This window comes from Oikopleura dioica, chromosome 1, assembly GCF_907165135.1.
Source record: "Oikopleura dioica chromosome 1, OKI2018_I68_1.0, whole genome shotgun sequence".
NCBI lineage: Eukaryota > Metazoa > Chordata > Appendicularia > Copelata > Oikopleuridae > Oikopleura > Oikopleura dioica.
Genome location: NC_137291.1, coordinates 11,194,529 through 11,210,723, shown reverse-complemented (window position 1 = coordinate 11,210,723; position 16,195 = coordinate 11,194,529). Strand labels below are relative to the sequence as shown.

Sequence of the window (16,195 nt, the reverse complement as noted above, 5' to 3'; positions counted from 1 at the left end):
TTTAAAATTGCAGATAAGGAAATTGATTGTCGGGAAGGGACGTTGTTCTTGGGTTGATCATTGAAGGTGTTTGCACATCGAACATTGGAGAGGAGTAGTGTTTTTCGTGGTAAAGCGAGTAAGGAAGAAAATAAGCAGAAAGTAAGTCGTCGTTTATCGTTTCAGTTCGACATAATTTGCGGGGAAAATGCCTGTGTGCCCACGGCAAGTGCCTTTCCACCAACCCTGAAGAAATATTGCAACTGTGGTCAATGCGAATGTTTACCTCGTCGATCATTTCAATTTGTGTGATTGTTTCACCGGGATCGAAAGTGATTTCGTCTTCTTCTTCAGCTTGGTAATCCCAAAGTGCTACCGCACATATTCCTTGATCCTAAAATAAATTTCCAGTGCTATAAATTTACTGTGTGATGGTTACATATGTTCTAGTAGGTATTATCATAATTAAATGTGAATACATTGAAAGAACTTACAAATTGTGGTTGTGCTGGAGGTGGTGGTGGAGGAGCCGACTTTTTCGCAGGAACAGGGTCAACAGGGGGTTCAAAATACGTCTGTTCCTCTTCTGGAGCAGGTGGCATCGAATAAATATCCTCTTGATAATCATTTTGTGGCGCCGGCGCTGGAACAGAATCATTAAACGTCGGTTGCGGAGGTTCTTGATATTGAGCTGCTTCTTGAACAGGTGCGGGCGGTTCATAATACGGCTCTGGCTCTGGTTCAGGCTGTCTGACTGCGGCGACGGGAGCTGGGGGCTCGTAATAAGGCTCCGGCGCGGGTTCTGGTTGCCTCACTGGAGCTGGTGGAGTTGGAGCAACGGGCTGAGGCGCTGGTGGCTCAGGTTCTTGAGAAGTCGAGTAAATGTTACTCCTCCTTCTCTGAGTTGGTTGAACAGGAGCTGGAGCAGGGGCTTGCTGGTTCATAAACGCTTGTCTTGCTGCGGAAACCGAAGTTCTTGGAACGTCCTCTTCAACACTCGCCGCTGGAGCAGGTGCAACAGGAGCTGGTGCATTTCTTTCCACAGCTTCTTTTCGCTCTTGCTCTTTTCTTTCTGCAGCATCTCGGCCAAATCGCGCCTTTTGCGCTGCCTCTCGTTCTACCTTCGCCTTTTCTTCCTGTTCCATCGCCATTTTCTCAAATCTGCTTCGCAAATCGGATGCTTTCGCTGGCGCCTTCGGTTTTGATCCCGCTGCATTTTGACTCTCATGAAGCTTGACTTTTCCTTCGTAATCGTATCCAACAGCTGCTTTGTCTTGCTTATCACTTTCCACTCCGTACTTGCCTCCAAAACCTCTCGAATAATCCGTCTGAGACTCGTGCTTCTCGACTTTTTCAATGTGATTCCACCCCTTCGCACTTTGATCTTGCCTGTCTTTTTGAACGCCAAATTTGCCCCCGAAGCCCTTTGAAAAATCAGTGGCACTTTGATGTTTGGCAGTTTTTCCGTCGTACGAAAAATCTACCGCAGAAGCATCTTTTCTGTCTTCCTGGACGCCAAATTTGCCGCCGAAGCCGTGAGAATGGTCTTTTTGGGAATGATGAAGGAAGTTGGCTTTTGTATTTTCGTGCTCTGTCGCGACCGCCTAAGGAAAAAAATGATCAATTTGCATCTGCAACTCTAGTAAAAGAACCCTTACATTTATAACACTAGGGTTGTTTTTGTCCCCAAAGGTTCTCGCTTGTGCTTTTGTAACACTATCATCGGCTGTATTCTCAAAGTCGGCCTCGGTCTCCCAATCGTCATCCGAATCATTGTTCGCTTGAATTTTATGGCCAGCTTGGGCACGCCACATTCTATTGCGAAGAAATTCTCTTTAGAAAAAGGGATTTGTGGAGTTTTTTAGAAATGGAACAGTTTTTTAGTCTTCGTTATCTTTTTTCTGGGCTCTTTCTGCTTCCACAGCGGCTAAAAAGGAGATGATTAGACGATGATTCAGCGCTAGAATCATCATTTTTTATCCTTACCCATGATTCTGGCCCGCTTTTCTTCACGTTTTCGTTGATAATCCAGCGCTTGTTCTTGTCTGTACTCGATTAATTTCTTGTTTTCTTCGGCAATTCTAGCGGCTTGCTCGCGCTCGAGCTCTTCTCGCTCAGCTTCAAGTTTTCTGTACTCTTCGAGGGTCATTTTGTCGTTGCTGTTTTCGAACATAGTGACGGTTCGTCCTTTTCCCTTTCGTTCCATTCTTTCCAGAGCTGCCAGTTCTGCTACACCTCTAAAAATTGCAATCTATGTCTTTATCTGATTTTCTGATTAATCAGACTATCTGATTTTATAAGCGAAAAAAAGATTACATTAGTGAATAATAAATTTGTCCATTCGCCATGAAATGGCTATAAATGTCACATTACTTGCTTCACCATTTTCTTCTATAAGACTTACTTTCTTCTGAACTCGTGAACATATTCCCTCTGATTTTCTTTGGACGAAAACATATTATGAAAGTCGACCATAATTGACCAGTCATCAATCTTTTTTGCCCCCGGAACTCGGTAAGCCGGATTCGTATAAATCTTGTACCAGATCCACATAAAGAACACAATCGCAGGGCAAATAACTCTGAAGAAATTTCTGTAGAACCAGTCGTCTTCGTGCACTTCTTGTTCTTTCAAATACTGGACATAATCGGGGTTGATTCTGTGCATGTCTGCCACTTCTTCTTTTCCAATGAAGGGATTCTTAGGATCGTAGACGTCAGTGTCCTTGAAGAACACATCTAAAAAGATGGTTTAGCAATCAACAATTTTGCTATTCAAAATTTACCTTTAGCCTGAGAATTCGCAGCCAACACTTTCCCTTTAGCTTGTTTCAAATTCACCGAATACATTCTTCTGGACAAAATATCCCTTGGCAACAAAGCAAATCTGTTCATCTTCTAAGTTTTTTTTCGAAAGACTCGTCTGTCACAAATTCTCTTTTGTAAAAATATCGAAAAGTTGGTTTTGAAAAAATGATCCAGCGCGGCGCGCTAAATCGCTCGTTGCGCTAAATTTGCGCCAGGGCCCGTGCGTGGGCCGCCTCATTTTTGAAAGTCTTTCCAAAAAGAAAAAGAAGAAAATGAATTGAGAAAGAAGGAATTTCGAGCGCTGGGAAGATCCGGATGCGGTGGGATAAAGAGAGCATTAGCACGGATAATATGAGAAGAACATGAAGAGATGAAAATTTCAAAAGAGATTTTCACGAATAATGAAAGAAGAAACAATTGTCCATACTTATATAAATTGATCTGATAAAATGATATTCTAAGACATTGTTTGCATGTACAGCATACCTACTTCCGTGAAATATTGTATTTTGTGCTTACTTTCTATCATATAAAATGAAATTCTGAAGCATTGTTAGTATGAATGCCATAACGACTACCATTATTGGAAATAATTTTTTTTTTTCATTTTTTCAATGATTGAAATCCTTCTATTGCGGCGGATTCGAGTAATGTCGTGATAATAATTAAAATGATTGTTCAAAAAATCTAATAATCTGACCTAAGAATCGTTTATTTCAGAATGCCCGCATCTGTTCACACAATCCTGCTCGTCCAGCCCAACCGCCGTCCTGAATCAAGAACCTATGGCGATTTTGAACATCTCGAAGACGCTCTCGAGGGAGTTTGCAAGTTCTACGAAGAACAGTTGAAGAGACAGAATCCTCATCACGAACAGATCACCTATGATATCTCACAGGTACCATCTTATCCCTCTTCCGTTGGAAATTAATCGTATTCTAGCTTTTTGACTTTATCGACTCGCTCACAGATTTGGTCATTTTGGTCTACAGAAAGAGCACGGAAAGCTACGAGCCACAGAACAAGGACTGGATTAAGGTAAGTGCGCTTACATGAATCCTTCTCTAGTACCCATAAACGGCCCCTAATCCAATTAAAAACCAACTTCTTTCGTTCAGGAGAAAATCTACCACATGCTCAAGAAACAAGCTGGAGGCGCCTAATAACTGTACTTGAGCCATTGTACTCTTCAGTTCACCGATTCTTCCACCACCCTGAAAACTCTCTCCCTCTTTGCGTTCCTGAAGTTTCTCCTGCCTTGATTTTTCAAACAAAAGAATTTAAAAAGAAACCCTGAAAACCTGAAAAAGCATTTTTTATTACTTCACTCATTGTTTCATTCGTGGCGAGAATTTGTTTATTAGAATTATATTTTTAGTTTGAATTTCATTTTTATTTCGTTCATTCGACTATTCGACGCTGTAAAAACTAAAGCATGGTGTTACTGAATGATTTTTTAGAATAGTACTTTTGATTTCAAAGTGTAGACAGGGTTTCCTTGACTCCTTGAATCTTCGTTAACATCGCTGGAATTAAGGACATAGCCTTTGATAATAATATCTTATTGAAATATCTCTTGATTTTTTTCGCACCACTCCAGAAAAAGCTGTGATTCGCTTTCATTTGTCAATAAGGGTCGGTTTCCGCCCTTCTTTTACACGCTAACCAGGTACTACTGTCACTACTGACTGTTTCAAAAAGTTAAAACTGATACAATTTGAAATGGAGAAAACGGGAAAATTGCTGCTTTCAATACTTATTTCTGTTCATTTTAGATGTCAATTTGATGAAGGGCGACCCGGATGCGCCACATGTTGTCAATTTGATCAATTCTGTCGTCGGAGTCGGAATACTGGCGATTCCCTTCTGTTTCAAACAATGTGGCTTGTTACTGGGCGCGCTGGTCCTCGCTTTCGCCGGCTACGCTACTTATAGCTCCGTTGCTTTGTTGCTACACGCCGCCGTCTCCAAATCCAAACACAACTACGAGTACCTCTGCAAAGCATGCTTCGGCGGGACGGGCAAGTTTGGCGTCGAATTCGCGCAAATTGGCCTCATGCTAGGAACATGCATTGGTAAATCGATAAGAGCCAATTCGAGCTGATTTCAACCGACTTTTTCAGCCTTTTATGTTGTCATTTCTGGTCTGTTGACCGAAGTTTATGTTGGTTTCTTTGAAACAGAAGAAAATCCTGTCGATGAAAACAGTATTCAAAAAAGACTCGTTCTATGTCTTGGAGTGTTCGTTGTTTATCCTCTCGGAGTGTTACGGGAGTTATCTGCAATTGGTACGTTCAATTTTCGAATATCAGAATTTAATTTTTTCCAGCAAAATTTGCGTATTTTTCTTCCTGCTTTTATGTCTTTTTTCTTCTCGTCCTTACGTTCAATTCGGTCGCCGGTGGTTTTGCTTCATTTGACTGGATTCAAGAAGTCAAATGGTTCGATTTCAGGTCTTTCTGTTCCAAGTTATTCTTTGACAGTGTTTTATATTGCACAAGCGATTTTTGAACGTTTCTAGAATAGGGATGAGTAAGTCACATGACTTTCAAAACCACTTTACTCACTAGTTTGGACCTTTAGCTACATTTTAAGCTCTTAGCGGACATTCTAGCACGTCTCTGCTCGGAGATTAAGGACTCCCCAAAATGGGTAAAAATCGAAAAAATCAGTGATTTCGTTATTGATGACGTAATATCTCATTGATAACGTGATCATTAGATTTTTAAAACCCCCTTACTCACTAGATTAGACCCTTAGCTTCATTTTCAGCCCTTCGGGGACAATCTACGATGTCCAGGCTCGGAGATTAAGGACTCCCCAACTTTGTGCAATATAAAACAAACACTGTCTTTGCTCAATCAATAATTTCTAGCGGCGTCTTCAAAGTTCTACCTATCTTCGCACTTTCATTTACCTGTCAGTCTCAATTCTTCGTCATTTATGCAAGTATATCCGACGCAACTAGTTTCCAAATGCTCCGCATCATGCGCAAAACCATCTGCATCGTTGGCTTCGTCTACATCTACGTCGGCTTCTTCGGCTACAGTCTGTTTCAAGAAGAAGTGAAGGGAAACATGCTGTTGAATTTCCCGAGGGACATTGTGCTTCAATTCACTAAATTGGGTTTCGCGATGTCGGTCATTGTTGGTTTTCCGCTCATGATCTACCCTTGCCGCCAGTCGATATTTACATGTTTCGTTGAGCCCACTCTCAACAAGCCGAGCTATGAAAGTCTAGGTAGGAATTTATACATTGCCCAATGCCATGCTAAACTCTTGAAGCCGGCGAATCAACCGAATCTCCAGTAACATTCATCCCTGATAATATCTTCCGAAGCCTCACAGCTGTAATCGTCTTTCTAACTATGACAGTTGCATATTTCATCCAAGATGTAGAAGTTGTCCTGCAACTCAACGGTGCTCTTATGGGTTCATTTATCGGTAAGATTTTTCCATGCAAACCATTTTTCAAGCTTTTTTGAAGCATTTATCTTGCCCGCGCTGTGCTTCGAAAAAGCATGCGCATCTACTTTTATGAAGGAAATAAGATGGAAATATACTCAAAGATTGATTTTCCTTACTGGTGTCCTGGCGCTGACTCTTGGAGTTTATCAGAATCTCCCGGCGATGGAAAGTTTTACACCGTCGTATTTGGCGATGGAAGATATTGACATCGAGTATGAAAATATGAAAGGAAAGATTTTTGAACAACTCAGAGCATTTCAATAAGTCAAACCATTGTAAAAGTCTTGAAAGAAAAACTAAACGACGGAATCGAGGTTCGAGACACAAAGTACCCCATGCCAGCTGATCCCGAAATATCTCTGGATTAATAACAGTCGTTACACTCTTCTCAGAAGTCCGAAAAATAACCTTGCAGTTCAAAGTTCGCATTGCCCTCTGTATCCTTGAAACATGCTACTATATCCTTATGCTAAAAACTAAACCGACCTTATTTAAAATGTGCAATAACAATTCCATGACAACAATTCTGCATTTTCTATATTCCGAAGTGACAACTTCTTTTGAACTTTGGGATGTTCTAAATGTTTAATTCTCCGCTCCTGTATCTATTTTTATTCTTTATGAGCTCTCGCAATATGTCACAGTATTAGCGCTGACATAAATTTCCTGTTTTACTGGCTAATTAAATTAAAAATTTAACAGTCGAGCGGCGGCGTTAAAACTAATCTCGATTGCAAGATTCAGACGCATCTTCTTTGTTGTCTTGTTTCGAAGCAGATTTTTTGCGAAATAAGTCGACCAAAAGATGGCAGAGGACGGCTTTACTGTCGTCAGAGTCAAGAGGAAGAAAGAGGATGACCCGGATAAGGGACTCAGAGTCGATTTGAAAAGAGTAAGTGGCCAGGTCAGAATTTCAGCTCAGAAAATCCCATTTTCTAGCGCAAAATCGATGTGAAATTCTCATATGCTGGAACTGTGGCTTCCAAAGATGCGGAAGATGCGATTGCTTTAGTAACTCCTTCACGAAAGCGCAAGAATCCAACATCCTTGGACGAAGTGTCCGCGGTGAAGGAAAAAGTGTACGTATTCTAGTTTTTATTGAATTTACAATTGGCCTATTTTTTCTTTTTGAAAGTCAGTATATTCATATTTATAAAAAGATGGGCGAAATGGACGGTTTTTATTTTTTGTTTTTGCGACGCTTCTTAGCATCTTCTTGTTTTGCCGTATCCAGGTCGTACGATTTGAGCTCGCGAATACGTGCTAGAAACGCAGAATCCGCATCTTTCAATGGGTCTGCGTATTTTTGCTGCTCGGCGAGTTGGCGCAATCGCTCTTCTCGGTCGAAACCAAGCCGTGATTTCTGAAATATGAATTTTTAATCTCTTTCTCGTCAAAAACTATTTTTAATCGAATTTATTCGGTAGTGGAACATCTTGAAAATGAAGCTTTATTGTTCGCTTCCCACGAGGAACTCTGAAATCTTCCAAAAAAGTCGTGTCTTTGACATTTTACTACAGTATAAAACTCGTGAAAAATACTGCATTGGACATTTTTATTGATCTTTCGACGATTATCTGTCAGTGTCAGGATTTTTTATGAAGCTCATGAACATGGGGCCAAACAGTCCCGAGCGACGTGAAAAACGACAAGTAGCAAATAAAAAATTTACAGTAGTCATCATATTTAATCTCTTGTTCATGAGAATAAGAATTTTAGGATGCCCGATTTCCTGAAAAACCATCTAGTCGTATGTAAGCATGGCTTAGCTCCCTATTGTAGCGGGATAATGGACTGATTATACTGTATTTCTACCTTTTCTTTCCGATCTTCGCATGCCGAACACGTACAAGATATTCTTTCTTTCTTCAAGCTCGACAACACTGTTACAGGCGTGCATCTTGGCTTTGTTGATATTTTCAATCCGGCAAGGCCAATGTTATCTTCTTGAGCTCCGCTTGCACTTGAGCCGCTCTTGGTGCTCACGCGCAGCTCCTCGCGGCTTCTTTTGGCGTGATTCGGGTCGAGCCGATTTTTAGCTGTTGGAGAGTGAAAGAGTTCTTCGACGCTGGCCTAGAAGGAACTTTGTAACTTTGGTCGAACTGGCTGTTGATATCAACGACGCCGGAATCGGGTCTTTTCGATGTTAAACAAATTGTTTTTCAAATTGAGAATCCAAATTTTTAGCAAAATAAAAATTTGGCGAAAATGATTGTTTTGGTTAACTGCGCCTATTAATAAGAGTACTGACTTTTTCGTTTCTTTCACCAGCCGATCGATGATCATCAAAGGGTTGTTGGCCGGTTCGAGGTCTAAAGGCGGTTTTCGACGTGCAGCGGAGTTCTTGGAGTTGCTGTCTCTTTTGGAGGAGGAAGTGGCTTTCCGTCGATTTCGAGCGGTCGACATAATGTGGCTTTCAAAGGATAAACGCGAACCCGGTGCTGGCTGTTTCATTTTCGCGATGTTCTCGTTCCCTGGGACAATGGGAACGGGCCTCACCAATGGGGGCAAACCAGGCACACCACGCACAGTGGAGTGTTCTAGGTAAACATTCACCGTCTGCCCTAATAAAAAGATCATCCACTTGAATAGTCTAAAGTTTGTTACGATTTTGAGGAATAAGAGGTCCAGGTCGACCAAGTGGCCGCAGTGTACTGTGCCCCATCACAGTTCCTTTTTGAAGGTCAATAGATAGATTAAAGCTTTATTTCCTCTAAGATCCCTTGTTGAAAAAAATAGCCAAGAAAGTTGTCCCTAAAGAAACTTTTTTGCTTGAAAAATCATGAAGGAGCAAAGCATATTCTTTTCGTTTATTTTCATAATTTTTATTATCTCTATCGAAAATGCTAAACTTAAAAACTTCCATTATTTGCGACCCAATTTCCTGCGTCGGCCCGGACGATAGCCGTTGTCCAAATTCTCTCGCTTTACTCTAATGTGTGTGATTGACCTTCTAAGTGTGCTCAAGCACTGGCGATATAGCTCGGAGCACGACCTCTCATTACACACAGACTATTCAAATGCGTTTTGGGGCTTCTTCCCTGTGGCTTTTGCTACTTATGGTGACAAAGGCCATTTCTATATTGGGTAAATAAGGGGCTTTCATCATGTCCAGGAAGTATAGTCGCCATTTTCTTTGTAAGAGTTGCCAGACCCGGGTAACCCAGCACCAAACGAAGCTGGCGATACTGAAAGATACGGCCGTCAGGAAGAGATTTTTCATGTCAAAAGATTAGTCGATACGAGAAAGGTGTATTTATCCGTCCCTTGATTACTTCTACTTCTGCCAATATATTATCTCGCGGGCTCATTTGGTCATAGGATGCCATGGAACTTTCGTCAAGATACAATTTTTGAATTGAGATTAATGAGAATCTTTTTCTTGCTATTTTTTATACTTTTAGTATCTTTCCTGTGGTACATGTTCATCCTCGACTGATATGTTCGAAAATACCTCGTATTCTAAAAACAAAAGTTCTAGTAATTTTCTATCCTTTTCCAGGAAAAATGACCTACATTTGCTTCAGTCTGTGGTCTCTGGCGATTACCCAAAAGCCATAGGGCCCTCTCATATCAATTTTTACCGCATAGGCAGGCTTTCCTTCAACTATCATGCTCTCTTTTCACTTATATAAAGTCGAAGTCTTGTTCTAGAAAGCGTTTGGTTTTCTATTTTGATTCTTTGACTCTGAAAATATAAAGAACTTGATGAGAAAGTGTCATTCCCATGTCAACTAGCCGCGAAGAAAAGTCCAGATTGTGTTGAAGGGCGCAAACAATGAGCTGTCCTAAAATGCTGGATTTTGTTTTCGCGATATTGATATTTCCCGTATTTAGGAAGTCCTAAAAATAAACAGATATACTCGTTATCGTTGTTGATATCAGATGTTATTCGGCGAGGGGAACAAATAGAGATATCAAAAGTGACCAAGAAACAAAGTTCCTCCGGCCTAATTTACTGAAGGTATCGTCAATTATATAACCTGATATTTTGTACTTCATAATCTTTTGCAACTCATCAAGAAATTCTCATTGAAGCCCCTTCAGTCAAGAGGATACAGCTTGGCATAATTGTCATTCCAAATTTTCAGAAAAGACGAGGACACAGCTCGATTCTACGACATTTTGTATGAAGAGATCGAGAATAGGAAACAGGTCGACATCAGTCTCAACGGTGCCAAGTTGATCCGTGAAAATCTTTCACTTGCTGATAACACAAACAAATCATCAGGTATTTACCCAATAAACACTTCCATCTGCAATTATGATAAAATTTCTTATCAAAGCTCTTGAGACGACGAGAATTTTAACAGATGTTCGATTTAAGACGCGAACGAGGAGTATGTGTACGATATTTACTACACCAATGATGTAATACAGGATGACAATTTGGTCTTTGAATCGTATGACATGGATTACATGATGCGAGTGAGAGAGGAAGAAGCAGATTGGGAAAATGACTCTGATTCCAACGACGAGGAAAATTGGAGAAACGATTACCCGGATGAGTGAGTATATTTTTCTCTAGAATCTAGAGTCTAGATCACTTCCATTCTTTCTGTTTTCTCTTTCATTACTCTCATTTCAGGGAATCTTCCGAGGAAGCGAGATCATACGATTCACTAACCAGGTCAGATATGAGCGATTTCGACGAGTTCAACGATGAAAATGACTATGATAACGATTATGACGATTACTGAAATTTTAAAATACCGCTACATGTAGCTTTCCGTCACCAGTTCACCTTAGTGCTGTTTTCATTGTCATCCATCAAGCCTTTACTGCCCAAATTTTTACAGTAGAGATTTTTTGTCTCCTAAATAAACGCGTCGTATTTGTAGAATCCAAGAGTCAAGCAATGGATAATACTAAGCAGGAAATCGCATCCCCAGAGCCAAGTGGAGACTTCCAGCATGTTGCAGAGAACATGAAATCGTCTGCATACGAAGTTCTGAACTCGGCCGACTTCAATCAGCAAAAGGAAGTCGAGAATGTTCCGCTTGAGGTTGATTCTGATAGCAGTAACGCGGATTCAGGTATTTTTGTACTGCTTAGGACTCTTCAAATTTAAATAAGTTCCCGAACTCGTACCGATCGAAAACGAGGAGATCAAGCAATCTGCTGAAGTCGTAGAGCCATCCACAAAGGGAGAAACCGAGAACGACCAAGTCGTTTCTGAGGATACAGCGGACCCTGTCGACGAAGCTGAAATTCCAGAAGCGGCACTAGAAGATTCTCCCGCTCAAGAAGCGAAGAAACCGGTGGACCCCTATCATTGGCAAGATGTCCTTGGATCAGGCCGCCTTTACACAAAGATCATGGTAGAGGGTGGTGAAGAAACCGTCAAAAATGGCGATTTGGTCAAAATCGAAATCTCTGTCCCTGTGATCGCCCAGCACTTGCGATTCGGATCCAGTGTGGATAACGATTGCGAGTTAAAGCACCACGAAACGCTTGAGGTTCTGCTTGGGGACGGATTCGCAATTCCAGCTATCGAGCTTGCGTGCTATGAAGCGAAAGTTGGCGGCTCTATTGCTGTCAAATCTCATGATAGTCTTCGCAAGACTCTTCCTATGGAATTTGTTTTAAAAATTGTGGAAAAGCTTGAGAAGAATCATCTCAAGTTGGCCAATGACTTCAAGTCGTCTGGTAACGAAGCTTGGAAAGCGAGCGACATCGAAACCGCGCTCAAGCACTACCAGAATGGCTTGAAGCAAATTCAAGAATTCATTTCTCGTAAGGGTGGCTATTTGACGGAATGAATGGGTTAAAACTATTTTTTAGAAAATGAGCAGACTGAAGAGACGAAGGAGCTTTTCGAGAAGCTCATGAAGAATGCTGGCCGATGCTTCTTCAAAAAAGGCGAAAACAAGAGAGCAATCGGCTGTTTCAGAGAAGTTCTCGCCATCTACCCAGATAATCTCAGCGTACTTGCTCTTATCGTGAGTTGAATGCTCGAAATTCTTGCGTTAAATTTTGATCTTTTAGGCTGACATCGAAATTCGGGAGAAAAACTACGAAGAGGTCTTGAAGATCATTGCCAAGGTCCGCGTATTGGAAGCTGGCTCTGAAGAGAAAAAGTACACCGCGTCTATGGAAAAACACGAAGAACGCTGTCGTCGAGAGCTGAAAAAGCAGGACGTAAAGCAAAAACAAATGTACTCAAAGATGTTCAGTGGAGCTTCGGAATCCCCCGTCGTTCAGAAATCTCCAAAAAGTAAATCTTCAAAATCTGTATTGTTTCAATTTACAATTCGTTCAGAAACGCAATCAGCTCCAAGCGACAATCAAAAGACCGAAGAAAATTCTGCAGAAAAAGATGAAGTTTCATCTGGTCTGATCATTGGTGCCACTATCTGTGCCATTGCTGCTATCGGTAAGTTGGGAATTAATTTTCAAATCATGGTCATTTTTCAGGGGTCGCCTTGTGGTACCGCAATTCATCTTAAAGAAACAGAAGAATCTGCCATCATCACTTCTGTGCTTCTTTCTCGATCTATTTATTTTATGTACAAAATATATATTTAATTTAATGCAAATTCTCACTTCAAAAATCCGTGACACTTACATGAAATACCAAATGAAATACGCACTGAATAATAATTGAGGAAAAATATAGTAACTTGACGTCATGTTAGATGGAGATGTTGCAGGGATTGCCTCTTAGCGAAAATGAGGCGGAAATTATCTCCAAAGTGATGAATAGCGAGTCGGCTCCGTTGGAAGCGCTGGTTATTACCGCCGCCGGAACCATGATCGATTTAGCTAAGAAAGAGGTAGTTTCGTTAGTCGAAGTTGAGAAAAACGTTTTTGTAAGCTAAAATGGGCCCGTCATGCAGCGCTTCTAGCGTCAATGATCATCGAGAAAGAAAACGGCCAGTACAAAGATGAACCAAAACGACCCTTCAGAACTCGAACGCTTGGATTATTGCAAAAGACATTCAAGGACAAGGCAAATTTGAAGCCATCGGAGTTTAGAGGCTTTGTTGCCTACATTTGCGGCCTCTACAAGGTGACACTAATCCACCACAGATATAAGCTCTAACATCTTCGTTCCAAGACAATACGAGTCAAAGGCCAAGAACTTGGCGTCCTTGTCACGCCAGTTTTCCAATGTCTTGAACAACTGACGCTCTCTGGCGAGCAAAATGACATTCAATGTCTGATGGGCCAGCTACAGCTAATTGGTCAACAGCTTGAAGTAAGAACCATGCTCTGTTGGGCTATTTTAACCTATTTAGACGGCCAACAACGAAAAAATGGACAAACTATTCACCTGTATACGAGATTGTTTTATTAATCCAAATACTAGCTCTGCGGGAAGAAGAATGCTTTTGGAAATTATTGAAGGTAAGATTTTCCCCTTAACGATTTTTGAGCTAAATTCGACTCTAGTAAGAGCTGGTAGATGGTGCCTGTCAACAGCTGCCTACGAGTACTATTACTGCCAAAAAGTACAAGTCAAGCCTTCTACGGAAAAAGTCGAAAACTTCACATCAGCGGTACGGAAGGAAATTTGAATTAAGATGATGAGTTTTCAGGACGAAGAAATGTCCCGAATGTTGAAAAATCGCCGCGCGCAATCACTCGAACGTCGCTCTTCAGACGAATCCAGACGGACCTCTTCCTAAACCCGATTTCCCCTTTTCTACTTCCTAATCTCCTCTTTCTACATACTGTATCTTCAGAATACCTACCAAGTTCCGTGAATATACCTATGACACTATTTTCTTAACGAGTACTATTTTTTGTCACCAATGATTTTTGTTATCGACCTAATCTGTTATCTTTTTGAATCTACAAAACAATTTTACTGTAATTACTGTTTTACTACCGTAAGTAAAAGCTTCTGAAAGTTTCTTCGTTTCAATAACAACCAAAGTTGTATTTATTCCTTTTTTATTTCTGCTGACGCTTTGCATTAATTTTTGTTTGTGCTTTCGCTTATTTATTAATTTTTTATTATCTTGAAAAGTTACACGTTCCAAGAATAAAAATTTGCTGCTTCCTAAGACTTTCAATCAATCGGTCTTTCTATTTCATCTAAGGTTGGATAAACAGACCTATGCTGATAGAAATTTAGATTCAAAAAGTTCTCACTAGTGGTACTCATTAAAATTAAGGTCGTAAATTTGAAGATTCAACAAATAGTTTGATTTCGCGACCGATTGGTTATCATTTGACACCCTTTCGTGATCCCCAGGGCTTGATTTAACTTTACAATATATCTAGAATGTTCTAGAAGCCCCGTGAGTTTAAAAGAAAGGCGGAAATAAGCGCTGTGGCGATGCTACTCCCGTTATGTATTTTGTTCATCGAGATCAAAAGATCCCTTCTAAAGCTATTAAAGTCCGATCCCCAAGCTAATAGCCGGAAAATGGAAGAGAAAGAAATCAATAAAAAGTAAGAGGAAGCGCTAAAAGCAACTCACGACTGTATTTTTTGTTTGGTCATTCACGGACATTTTCTTCCTAGAGATCCTAAACTCTGACTTTTTGAGTATTAGTTTTAACTAATATTTATTCAATTTTTACTATGTTGCGTTGCTGTGGAAATATTTAAATAGGAGAGAGGTGTTTTTCCCTTGTTACGGCTGGAGGATTTCCATTTGAGATTACCTCGTTGTTCCAAAAGAGATTTCCCATTTCAAAAAATATAGAATGCTTGAGTGACTTATGGGGAAATCTGTCTTCGCGTGCCTCCCATGCTGGAATCGGAGGTATAACAAGTAAATAACACATTTATCTGCCATTTAAAAACAGTAGAATGAGACACCAACTTTCCGTTGATTAAATATTTCGCTTTCCTCCTTGATTGCAGTTATTCACCTTATTGATTCACTTATTCTAAAAAACAGCTCTTGCTGAAGAACTTTTATCTCTACTTTTAGAATCAGTGACAGTGGCGAAGATCATACTAGTCGAAAGTCATTGACGCCATCTTCGAAAACTAGAGCAGAGGGGAGCGAATCAAGGCAGCCGGAACCTTCTGGCCCTGAAACTCCAGTGGATTCAACAACCCCAGACGTCCTTAGTCAGCGTTTTACGCAACAAATAGATATGTACGGCTGGGGTAAAAACGATTATGGACAGCTCGGACTTGGCAGTGAAAATACTCTTGTAAAATGTCCCTCTCCGATTGACGCGAACCAGAGCATCATTTCCATCGCGGCTGGACTTCGCCACACAGTCTATCTCACCGCTAATCGAAAGGTTTACTCTTGCGGAAGTAATGAATTCGGCCAATTAGGGCAGTGCAAGAGCCAGTGCCGCCCAGCCTTAGTCACGGGTTTCGGAAGCGAAGAAATCTTTCACGTGGCGGCGGGAGATTATTTCTCAATAGCGATCGCTGAATCTGGCGTTCTCTTTGGCTGGGGCAAGAGCAACGCTGGTCAACTGATGTGCAAGCAAGACTCAATTCACGAGCCGAAGCTGTTAGATAAAATTATGCATTGGTCAGTGGTTCAAGTCGCTTGTGGGGCAGAGCATTGCCTAGCCCTAACAGAAGAGGGAACAATTCTTTCATGGGGAAGCAACGACCAGGGGCAGCTGGGGCTTGGATCTTCGGAGAAACAAATTCTTGAGCCAACGATAATTGCTTCCTTGAATGCTTTTCCAGTAATCCAAATATGCGCGGGCGCATATCACAGCGGAGTTCTCAGTCCAAGTGGAACGCTCTACACTTGGGGAAGAAACAACTGGGGTCAACTGGGCCTCGGCACTTCAGACGGGTCAAATTTTCCAAAGCTCGTGAAAAATCTCAGGCACCAGGAAGTTGTCTTCGTTGCCATGGGTGAAGAACACTCAGTTTGCCGGACGAGGAACGGCGGCGTGTTCTCTTGGGGTCATGGTGGAAACGGCCAGCTTGGACATAATTCCATTAGTAACCAAACGCAACCGAAGAAAATCATGGAACTGATGGGCACGAATGTCTTTTTTTTTT

General features: G+C 41.1%; 9 protein-coding genes across 12 annotated transcripts in view; 6 read left to right on the top strand and 3 right to left on the bottom strand.

The window, feature by feature from the left end:
- Positions 1–152: 152 nt before the first annotated feature.
- LOC145704837 (uncharacterized) lies at positions 153–1,793 on the bottom strand. The gene is made up of 4 exons (XM_081782307.1): positions 1,638–1,793; positions 474–1,583; positions 266–373; positions 153–225 (listed from the first exon to the last, which is right to left on the bottom strand). The coding sequence occupies exons 1-4, from the start codon at positions 1,791–1,793 to the stop codon at positions 154–156; spliced, it is 1,446 nt and encodes a 481-aa protein (XP_081638433.1). The 3' UTR covers position 153.
- Positions 1,794–1,821: 28 nt separating this feature from the next.
- LOC145704908 (uncharacterized) lies at positions 1,822–2,988 on the bottom strand. The gene is made up of 4 exons (XM_081782374.1): positions 2,765–2,988; positions 2,384–2,717; positions 1,966–2,216; positions 1,822–1,906 (listed from the first exon to the last, which is right to left on the bottom strand). The coding sequence occupies exons 1-4, from the start codon at positions 2,871–2,873 to the stop codon at positions 1,860–1,862; spliced, it is 741 nt and encodes a 246-aa protein (XP_081638500.1). The 5' UTR covers positions 2,874–2,988; the 3' UTR covers positions 1,822–1,859.
- Positions 2,989–3,506: 518 nt separating this feature from the next.
- On the top strand, positions 3,507–4,532 carry LOC145704945 (enhancer of rudimentary homolog). The gene is made up of 3 exons (XM_081782405.1): positions 3,507–3,684; positions 3,729–3,824; positions 3,905–4,532. Exons 1-3 carry the CDS (start codon positions 3,508–3,510, stop codon positions 3,947–3,949), a joined length of 318 nt encoding a protein of 105 aa, XP_081638531.1. The 5' UTR covers position 3,507; the 3' UTR covers positions 3,950–4,532.
- Positions 4,533–4,565: 33 nt separating this feature from the next.
- LOC145704863 (solute carrier family 38 member 10-like) lies at positions 4,566–6,959 on the top strand. 2 transcript variants are annotated; one of them, XM_081782340.1, is made up of 6 exons: positions 4,566–4,861; positions 4,910–5,074; positions 5,116–5,227; positions 5,662–6,026; positions 6,071–6,229; positions 6,273–6,959. In XM_081782340.1, exons 1-6 carry the CDS (start codon positions 4,573–4,575, stop codon positions 6,515–6,517), a joined length of 1,335 nt encoding a protein of 444 aa, XP_081638466.1. In that variant the 5' UTR covers positions 4,566–4,572; the 3' UTR covers positions 6,518–6,959. The 2 variants fall into 2 exon arrangements, with proteins under 2 accessions (XP_081638466.1, XP_081638460.1); XM_081782334.1 differs by having other exon boundaries at positions 5,116–5,239.
- Positions 6,954–11,071, top strand: LOC145704933 (putative RNA polymerase II nuclear localization protein SLC7A6OS). Its single transcript, XM_081782396.1, has 5 exons — positions 6,954–7,145; positions 7,193–7,332; positions 10,345–10,484; positions 10,581–10,761; positions 10,842–11,071. Exons 1-5 carry the CDS (start codon positions 7,059–7,061, stop codon positions 10,951–10,953), a joined length of 660 nt encoding a protein of 219 aa, XP_081638522.1. The 5' UTR covers positions 6,954–7,058; the 3' UTR covers positions 10,954–11,071.
- Positions 7,341–9,859, bottom strand: LOC145704919 (uncharacterized). 2 transcript variants are annotated; one of them, XM_081782384.1, is made up of 6 exons: positions 9,770–9,859; positions 9,668–9,715; positions 9,523–9,588; positions 8,505–8,669; positions 8,069–8,326; positions 7,341–7,616 (listed from the first exon to the last, which is right to left on the bottom strand). In XM_081782384.1, exons 2-6 carry the CDS (start codon positions 9,680–9,682, stop codon positions 7,434–7,436), a joined length of 687 nt encoding a protein of 228 aa, XP_081638510.1. In that variant the 5' UTR covers positions 9,683–9,715; positions 9,770–9,859; the 3' UTR covers positions 7,341–7,433. The 2 variants fall into 2 exon arrangements, 1 of the variants encoding a protein (XP_081638510.1); XR_014134524.1 differs by lacking the exons at positions 9,523–9,588; positions 9,668–9,715; positions 9,770–9,859 and adding an exon at positions 8,861–8,947 and having other exon boundaries at positions 8,069–8,389; positions 8,485–8,817.
- Positions 11,072–11,098: 27 nt separating the features above from the next.
- On the top strand, positions 11,099–12,807 carry LOC145704847 (uncharacterized). Of its 2 annotated transcripts, none has more exons than XM_081782325.1 (6): positions 11,099–11,289; positions 11,330–11,989; positions 12,038–12,195; positions 12,242–12,470; positions 12,516–12,629; positions 12,671–12,807. In XM_081782325.1, exons 1-6 carry the CDS (start codon positions 11,112–11,114, stop codon positions 12,700–12,702), a joined length of 1,371 nt encoding a protein of 456 aa, XP_081638451.1. In that variant the 5' UTR covers positions 11,099–11,111; the 3' UTR covers positions 12,703–12,807. The 2 variants fall into 2 exon arrangements, with proteins under 2 accessions (XP_081638451.1, XP_081638443.1); XM_081782317.1 differs by having other exon boundaries at positions 11,330–11,995.
- A 75-nt stretch (positions 12,808–12,882) lies between these two features.
- LOC145704896 (MIF4G domain-containing protein-like) lies at positions 12,883–14,265 on the top strand. The gene is made up of 6 exons (XM_081782367.1): positions 12,883–13,029; positions 13,071–13,265; positions 13,314–13,454; positions 13,495–13,603; positions 13,649–13,755; positions 13,795–14,265. Exons 1-6 carry the CDS (start codon positions 12,892–12,894, stop codon positions 13,882–13,884), a joined length of 780 nt encoding a protein of 259 aa, XP_081638493.1. The 5' UTR covers positions 12,883–12,891; the 3' UTR covers positions 13,885–14,265.
- A 130-nt stretch (positions 14,266–14,395) lies between these two features.
- Positions 14,396–16,195, top strand: part of LOC145712122 (putative E3 ubiquitin-protein ligase HERC4) — a 1,848-nt gene continuing 48 nt past the window's right edge. Inside the window, exons 1-3 of the mRNA XM_081789809.1 lie at positions 14,396–14,656; positions 14,913–14,972; positions 15,144–16,182. Coding sequence (XP_081645935.1) covers positions 14,929–14,972; positions 15,144–16,182 — 1,083 coding nt within the window. The 5' untranslated portion in view covers positions 14,396–14,656; positions 14,913–14,928. The remainder of the gene's footprint in view (positions 14,657–14,912; positions 14,973–15,143; positions 16,183–16,195) is intronic.

What these genes read in the sequence shown, in the direction of transcription:
- LOC145704847 (XM_081782317.1), top strand. Translation starts at nt 11,112, where the DNA reads ATGGATAATACTAAGCAGGAAATCGCATCCCCAGAGCCAAGTGGAGAC. An exon ending in CGTTCAGAAATCTCCAAAAA is followed by an intron (nt 12,471 to 12,515) that starts GTAAATCTTCAA and finishes CAATTCGTTCAG; the next exon opens with AAACGCAATCAGCTCCAAGC. An exon ending in CTGTGCCATTGCTGCTATCG is followed by an intron (nt 12,630 to 12,670) that starts GTAAGTTGGGAA and finishes GTCATTTTTCAG; the next exon opens with GGGTCGCCTTGTGGTACCGC.
- LOC145704945 (XM_081782405.1), top strand. Translation starts at nt 3,508, where the DNA reads ATGCCCGCATCTGTTCACACAATCCTGCTCGTCCAGCCCAACCGCCGT. An exon ending in TCACCTATGATATCTCACAG is followed by an intron (nt 3,685 to 3,728) that starts GTACCATCTTAT and finishes ATCGTATTCTAG; the next exon opens with CTTTTTGACTTTATCGACTC. An exon ending in AGAACAAGGACTGGATTAAG is followed by an intron (nt 3,825 to 3,904) that starts GTAAGTGCGCTT and finishes TCTTTCGTTCAG; the next exon opens with GAGAAAATCTACCACATGCT.
- LOC145704919 (XM_081782384.1), bottom strand. An exon ending in TGGCAGAAGTAGAAGTAATC is followed by an intron (nt 8,670 to 9,522) that starts AAGGGACGGATA and finishes TTTATCCTTTGA; the next exon opens with AAGCCACATTATGTCGACCG. An exon ending in CTGGTGAAAGAAACGAAAAA is followed by an intron (nt 8,327 to 8,504) that starts GTCAGTACTCTT and finishes AGTTCCTTCTAG; the next exon opens with GCCAGCGTCGAAGAACTCTT.
- LOC145704908 (XM_081782374.1), bottom strand. Translation starts at nt 2,873, where the DNA reads ATGAACAGATTTGCTTTGTTGCCAAGGGATATTTTGTCCAGAAGAATG. An exon ending in TGCGAATTCTCAGGCTAAAG is followed by an intron (nt 2,718 to 2,764) that starts GTAAATTTTGAA and finishes CCATCTTTTTAG; the next exon opens with ATGTGTTCTTCAAGGACACT. An exon ending in AAAGCGGGCCAGAATCATGG is followed by an intron (nt 1,907 to 1,965) that starts GTAAGGATAAAA and finishes TCTCCTTTTTAG; the next exon opens with CCGCTGTGGAAGCAGAAAGA.
- LOC145704837 (XM_081782307.1), bottom strand. Translation starts at nt 1,793, where the DNA reads ATGTGGCGTGCCCAAGCTGGCCATAAAATTCAAGCGAACAATGATTCG. An exon ending in CTCCAGCACAACCACAATTT is followed by an intron (nt 374 to 473) that starts GTAAGTTCTTTC and finishes AATTTATTTTAG; the next exon opens with GATCAAGGAATATGTGCGGT. An exon ending in AAATTGAAATGATCGACGAG is followed by an intron (nt 226 to 265) that starts GTAAACATTCGC and finishes ATATTTCTTCAG; the next exon opens with GGTTGGTGGAAAGGCACTTG.
- LOC145704933 (XM_081782396.1), top strand. Translation starts at nt 7,059, where the DNA reads ATGGCAGAGGACGGCTTTACTGTCGTCAGAGTCAAGAGGAAGAAAGAG. An exon ending in TCAGAGTCGATTTGAAAAGA is followed by an intron (nt 7,146 to 7,192) that starts GTAAGTGGCCAG and finishes CCCATTTTCTAG; the next exon opens with CGCAAAATCGATGTGAAATT. An exon ending in AGAAACGATTACCCGGATGA is followed by an intron (nt 10,762 to 10,841) that starts GTGAGTATATTT and finishes CTCTCATTTCAG; the next exon opens with GGAATCTTCCGAGGAAGCGA.
- LOC145704863 (XM_081782334.1), top strand. Translation starts at nt 4,573, where the DNA reads ATGAAGGGCGACCCGGATGCGCCACATGTTGTCAATTTGATCAATTCT. An exon ending in ACGGGAGTTATCTGCAATTG is followed by an intron (nt 5,075 to 5,115) that starts GTACGTTCAATT and finishes AATTTTTTCCAG; the next exon opens with CAAAATTTGCGTATTTTTCT. An exon ending in GCCGAGCTATGAAAGTCTAG is followed by an intron (nt 6,027 to 6,070) that starts GTAGGAATTTAT and finishes AAACTCTTGAAG; the next exon opens with CCGGCGAATCAACCGAATCT.
- LOC145704896 (XM_081782367.1), top strand. Translation starts at nt 12,892, where the DNA reads ATGGAGATGTTGCAGGGATTGCCTCTTAGCGAAAATGAGGCGGAAATT. An exon ending in TCGATTTAGCTAAGAAAGAG is followed by an intron (nt 13,030 to 13,070) that starts GTAGTTTCGTTA and finishes CGTTTTTGTAAG; the next exon opens with CTAAAATGGGCCCGTCATGC. An exon ending in TCGAAAACTTCACATCAGCG is followed by an intron (nt 13,756 to 13,794) that starts GTACGGAAGGAA and finishes ATGAGTTTTCAG; the next exon opens with GACGAAGAAATGTCCCGAAT.